The 6606-nt window shown below is 42.9% G+C and overlaps 1 protein-coding gene across 1 annotated transcript in view; it reads right to left on the bottom strand.

The window, feature by feature from the left end:
- ULK4 (unc-51 like kinase 4) overlaps window positions 1–6606 on the bottom strand; it is a 406030-nt gene that overhangs the window by 391346 nt on the left and 8078 nt on the right. The window contains exons 3-5 of the mRNA XM_023529030.1: window positions 6050–6113; window positions 4633–4795; window positions 697–798 (exon numbers count right to left, since the gene is read on the bottom strand). Coding sequence (XP_023384798.1) covers window positions 697–798; window positions 4633–4795; window positions 6050–6113 — 329 coding nt within the window. The remainder of the gene's footprint in view (window positions 1–696; window positions 799–4632; window positions 4796–6049; window positions 6114–6606) is intronic.

Raw genomic sequence — 6606 nt, 5'->3', positions numbered from 1 at the left:
TTGAAAGGAACAAAAACTACAGCCATGCTAAACCATGTATCTCCTAACACAGTGAAGCTCACTCATGCAAATTTTCAGCTGTCAGTGTTGATGGACCACCAGACCCTCCTCTTCCTCTTCAGTTGGCTTTATCATATTTCCAAGCTCCACAGCGCTTTGTTTTGTTTTGTTTTCATGTGGTAAATGACTAATAACATGGAAAGATGTTAACATATATTCATTAAATATATATATATAGTTAATTGTGTAATATATATATCAGTAACTAATTACTGAATGCCTAGTACATACCAAGCATACTGTCTATATATCTTTATATTTCTATAATTCAAAATTTGTCATCCTCACAAATATACAAATTCACATATGGACTACTACCATGATTAAAGGGTTGCAGGGCCACTGGACACATCTGAATAATGAAGTCACAGATACCTTTACAAGAATTTCTACCAATAATCAGTTTTTAATAGTTTGGCACATTTCAACATTCCAGATGATTATCATGAAAATAGCTACACGGCAAAAAGTTCCTAGGACCTGCATCTAACACCGAGCAACCTAGCCAAAATCAGTATAAAAATTTAGAAAAACCAGCTTTTTCACACCTAATAGGTAAAATGCTTGCAAACTGCAGATTTAACCTTTGTGTGCGTGTGTCCAGCTCTGATTTTAAACCGAACAGAAAGAAATTACCTGAAAACATTTCATAAAGCAGACAGCCCAAAGACCAGAGGTCACTGGCGATAGAGAAGTCAGTACCCCTCACAATTTCTGGCGCTGTATATGTAAGCGATCCTAAAAATAAAGTATAAAGAACAATTTTGTTAGGCATTTGTATTGTTCTCAACACAAACCTGCCTAGGAGAGACCTGATGAGGCAAAAAATATGGGAGAAAAAAAGGCACATGAATATAACTTCATAAGAATTTCAGTTTTTAATGCTGTCTAATCTTAAGGTTCCATTTTATAAGGATATGTAAGAACACAGATATTGAAAATCCACTTGAGTTAAAAGTATGGCTCACTTAGGTACATTCTTTTTCAAATTAACCATTTAAATAGTTGAAAGAAAAAATTTTGTTTATGGCAGCTTGACTAGGAGTTGTTAAGTTACGCAGCAGTAACAGCCCTATATTGCCACTGGCTTAACAACGAAGGCTAGTTTATTACTCAGACTACACATCCACCACAGGTAGGAGGCTCAGAGCCTCAGTCACTGAAAGATCCAGGCTGAAAACAGGCTCCATCTCGACATGTGCTTCCTCAGTCACCAACGCAGAGGGAAAGCATGCAGCTCTTAAAACTGCACACTGGCTCAAAATTCCCACCTCAAAGTGCCTCACATCCTCTCTGCTCACACTTGGTGGGCTTCGGCCAGGGCGAAGACACAATCCCACCACGTATCCAGGAGAACGGGAAGTATTTCATGAACGCACTACTGCAGTACCAGATACACTCTTTACAAAGTCTAGTATTACATAGACATACCAAGCTAGAAAGTTCCCTTATTTACTGATAAGAGGAACCGAAGTCGCACAGCTGGGCAGGTACAGAGCACCCACCAAACCCAGGGTCCTCGTCTCTCACTGGGCATATTCTTTCCATTCCACCTAAAAGCCTCTCATCTTCCCATGAGAATGTTCTTTCCATGAAGTGAGTAATCACCAATCAGTTGGAAAATAAAATTCCTCTGAGGTAAACCTTCCAGCAAATGGTATCTCCAGGGCCCATTACAGCCAGATCGGCAGCCCCGTGTGTCCCGGAGCGTGGTTTTAAAGTTCTCCTATGTGTCATTCTCGCTAAGCCATCACGTTTCATACCCACACTCACTCATTCAGCACTTATGAAGGGCCTATTTGTCTGCATTTTGCTAGATGCTGAGGAAACAAAGACAAGACCCCCCAGGATGCCCAGGCACCCTGCCCAGCACTTAGCAGGTGCTTCTGTACTATGTGTTGAATGTGAATTCATGTCTGCCTGTTTTTCCCAACTAGAAATGTAAGTTTAGTGAAGTCAGGGATTTTTGCCTCTCTGTTCACATCCACATTTCCAGTACCTAGAACGTGCCAAAATTTCTGTTGAATAAATGTTGAGTTAATAAATATATTCGGTAATGAACAAATCCTACCTTCACAATCAAACGGGGAAAGGCAATCACAGAAAAGTAAATATGACATGGCAAATTCAATGATAGATTTATGCACAGAATATTCTAATGGTAATAGAAGAGAAAAACCAACATTTAAGTACTGAGTCCAGTAAAAGCCCGCCAACCAGAGGGACAAGGAAGGTTCTCTCCAGACAGCTGCCCCGCCAGGAAAGAGGAGGAGCGGAGGGGAAGCGCCCTCCAAGGAGAGAGAAGGAACAAGGGCACAGAGCTGGACGAGCTCGGGAAACTGCAAACACAGTGGGCCGGAGCGTCACGCAAGAGGCAGGGGTGGCGGGAGAGGAGAACCGTGTTAGACCAGGTCCTCAGAAGAGCAGACTCCAAGACAGCGTTAACCATGCGAGGGTTTTATCACAGGAAACATCCGTGAGGAAAAGGGGGTGAGCTGGTCAGACCACAATGCACGCTGGACTCCGGAGGAAGGGAGAGGGAAGGCAGGCGGAGTGGGAATACCCTAGACTGCCATGAAGTATACGAAAGGGCCAGCAGGTCCTCGGGAATGCCAACCCCAACATCGGCCATCGGTGTCCCCCAGGAATCAGCCTGCCTTAGTGATCCTGCCATGTCAGCTGTTAGCTGGGTGCAGCCCGTGGGAACTGCGTCCTCAGAGTAAAAGCGGCCAAGGATTTCCTCCCTGGGTGGCTGGGGGCCCTACTTAACTATATTCCATGTAGCTGAACAGTAAAGTTCCTTCTCACGGCTACCACGAGAACAGAGAGGCCATCAGGGACCAGATCCGGAAACCTAAACTCTAACCTGCAGCCAGGGGATTCTAAACTTGAAACTCATTTAATAAATCAGCCCAGATTTCCAGCTTCTCTCAATCAACGAACAACACTGGGCCAGAACTGAGCCCAGTTTGACAGAATCCCATCACTCCCTCTTAAACCAGGGACTTCGCTTATTTATATAACTTTCCTGTCCCTGAAGTTTGGGACTCATCCAGTCCAACTCCCTAACTTTACCCAAAAGGAAATTAAGATTCCCAGAAGCTATGTGACATTACTGTCAAGGCTGTACATACGCAAAGACAGGACAGAATTCGGGTGTCCTTATGAGAAACTCTTTGCAGTATGACCTTCATTCAGTCCAATTAATTTTTTTCTTTTCATTCACCAGTATCTCAGGTTGACACCAATGTTAACAGATTCTTTATGGCCATATACCACTCCTAGAGACCAGTCATCAACCACCACTCCCCCACACCCCGTCCCCAACACCCAGTCACTCACACAAAAGTCAAGGTGTTTAGTTCATGTGCCTTGTTCATCACCATGCTTAGACTGTAAGTTCTCAAAAGCCCCAGAGAAACAGGAGTGGTCTTATTTTCACTTTTCTCTTTATACCACAGGGATGTGGAGGTGAGTAGCCTATGACACTGGTGATTCCCAGCGGTCAGAACTGATGGTCATGAGGTCCTCCATCCTTGGTCAAAGAGGCTAACCTGTCCCGTCATGGGAACTATTCATAGATTGAGCTCAGAAGTTACTGAGTGTCACTGCTCGAAACTCTGACCTATTTCTCCACAATGCAGCCCTCATCCCCTTACTAAAGAGGAATACTTCAAATGTGCATTCCCGAAATAGACCACCTTCTTCATTTTCTATAATAAAATAATTCAGAACTTAATATTCTACTAACATAGTCCACAATACTCATTTTCATAGAATGCCAGTCATCCTATGAAATGGTATTGGGCGTGGAATGTTATCACATGCAAGACCGGCCCGGAAAGTTAAATTTCCTTTGGTCATATTTATGGGGCCTGTGGTTAACTGTTGCTCCCCACCCCCTTCCCTACACCTCTCACCCTAGGCCACATGGCCACCAAGCCTAAGGATGCCACCCTCTCTCATAGTGCCCCACCAGCACGGTGAGGACACTAGTACTTCGGTGGCCCAAAGTCTCAAGTACCTGCACAGCGAACTTGAGGACATAAGATCTTTACCACTTCTCTCAAAAGTTCTGGTATAAGAAATATCGCTTCATGCTCTCCCCTCGAGTACGGCAATTTGAACATCCGAGGTCCCATCTTCCTGAACAAAACTACCTCCCAAGAATGCACCCCGAAAATCCTTCCTTAACTGCATAATATCCACTACTCGACAGCACCGAACGAGTACCTACTGAAGGCACTAGTGCGTGCCAGGCACTGTTCTAAGTGTGGACAATGCAGCAGGACATGAGACGGAGCACCCCTCCCGATGCTCTAACGAGTGCTTAGGGACACGCAAAGCTAAGCACAGGACGCGGGCTTTGTTAGAGGCTCCCCTTGCCTCACACAGTATCAGACCCACACAGAAAACCTCAGGCCATGGACAAGTCACTCCTATATCCAGACTCCTCCTGGTCGTTCTTATTGTTGGCGCTTTAACTGACTGGCGAAATAAAAGGTCGTTATCCCCTAACCGTGACTCGGGTGGCCCACATCTACGGCTATGCTCTTTAGCCTCTTCACGTACCTTTGACTCTACTCTTCGTGTTTTTCTTTGATACGTTTTCCCCACTATCACCTCCTCCTTCTTCTGCCGCCACCAAAGCAAAGAACTCTTCCAGATTTTCGCCTTCCGCTTTTGCCAGGCAGAAATTACTGAACTTCAGTGTGCCAGGCCCTTCCAAGAGTATCTATAAAGATTAAAACATAGACGTGCTCAGAAACCTATTCGGCCTGCACTCCCATCAGTACCTCTTACAAACTCACTGAAGAACAGCGACCGCTGGCTTCCTTGCTTCAGCGCCACTCGGAAAATTAAACGCTCGCAATTTTTTTTAAAAAAAGCTAAAGAAAAATCCAACCTTTTAATAATAAATTCTAATATTAAATTGTCCAGTCTCAGATGTATATAATGAACACAACATATAACCACAGAGGGAAACCTCAGGCTTTGAAGAACAATGTATATAGAACCAGTTATACTCTCCAATCCTCGGTGACAGATGAAGGATTTGAAAATCCACCTGCCAGAGGGGTTAATATAATGCAGGGTTAAAACTGGGGTTTTGAAGCTAGAGATCTGAATGTGAGCCCCAGCCCACCACTTACAGTCAGTCTGACCTGGAGAATTTACCTAATCTTTCTAAATGGGAAAAAATTATACTTAACCCTTCAGGTTGTTATAAGGATTAACTGAGGTTAGACATGCAAAGGGCTTTTAACAGTGATGGGCACATGCTCAATACTCAAGTCTGCTAACATAATCTATAATTAGAAGTTATCTGTTGATTGTTGAAACCATGCCAGAAATCAGGGCTCTATTTTATTTTTTCCTCCAGAGTCATTAAAAATATTGCTGGGAAGTTGTGGTGGCTTGTCAGGTGGCTTTGTCAGGTGGCTTTTTGTTTTTCAAAGCAATTTAAAGCTTGCCCTTAACTTCTAGATACAAATACTAAGGATGTCTATTAAAAGTCTATAGTGCCTTTTAAATGTTTTTGAGTACCGGGATCCCCTGGAAGGCTTGTTAAGAACAACTACTAGTCCTTACCCCAGAGTTTCAGATTTGACAGGGCTGGGGTGGGTCCAAGAACCTGCATTCCCAAAGAATCCCAAGTAATGCTATGGCTGCTGGCCCGGGGAACATACTTTGAGAACCAGTGGGAAGGGCCAGCAAATTTTTTTTTTAAGTGAGTAAATCTTTTAGATTTTGCAAGCCATAAGGTCTTTGTCCCAATTACTCAACTCTGCAGCCACCAATATATAAACTAAAGGGTATGCCTGTGTTCCAATAAAATTCCATTTATAGAAACAGGCATCCTGCCCCACTCTGCCGACCCCAGTTCTAGCATAAACATTACATTACAAATCAGCCTGAGTTTCCTAGATTATATAACAGCTGATATTGGACCTCGTTAAACAACTGTCACACAGGGTGAGCACACTACAGCCTCTGGGCCAAATCCCAGCCTGTACCTGTTTCTGTATGAGCTACGAGTGGTTTTTACATTTCTAAATGGTTGGGGGAAAAACATCAAAATAAGATTAATATTTCTTAACATGTGAAAATTATATGAAATTCAAATCTCAATATTCATAAATAAAGTTTATTAAAACAAAGCTGCACCTATGCATTTATATGTTTCCTATAGCTGCTTCCAGGGCTATAACCATGGTTAAGTGGCTGTAGACTTGAGGCAAGATATGACTATTTCAAACAAGAACTTATACTTTTCATGGAGTTTTGTTTTTTTTTTTTTAGGTTTAATTGTCTTCTCATACAGATGGCTTATAATAGTGCTTCACAAAGAAATATTCAACTATTCATTTCATTGAGTACACATTTACAAAGGAAAAGTAGCAACTCAGACCAGTAATAAATACAACCAAGAGTATGTACTTAGAAAGATGTCACTGATGGAGAGCACACAATCTGCCAGAAAGTGCTCCAGAGGCTTCACCTAAATATACGTAATCATTACAATCACCCTGAAATACTGTCTCC

The sequence above is a fragment of the Pteropus vampyrus genome, unplaced genomic scaffold, assembly GCF_000151845.1.
Source record: "Pteropus vampyrus isolate Shadow unplaced genomic scaffold, Pvam_2.0 Scaffold35, whole genome shotgun sequence".
NCBI classification, from domain to species: domain Eukaryota; kingdom Metazoa; phylum Chordata; class Mammalia; order Chiroptera; family Pteropodidae; genus Pteropus; species Pteropus vampyrus.
The sequence above is the reverse complement of the archived record's forward strand: the minus strand, read 5'-3'. Positions and strand labels throughout refer to the sequence as shown.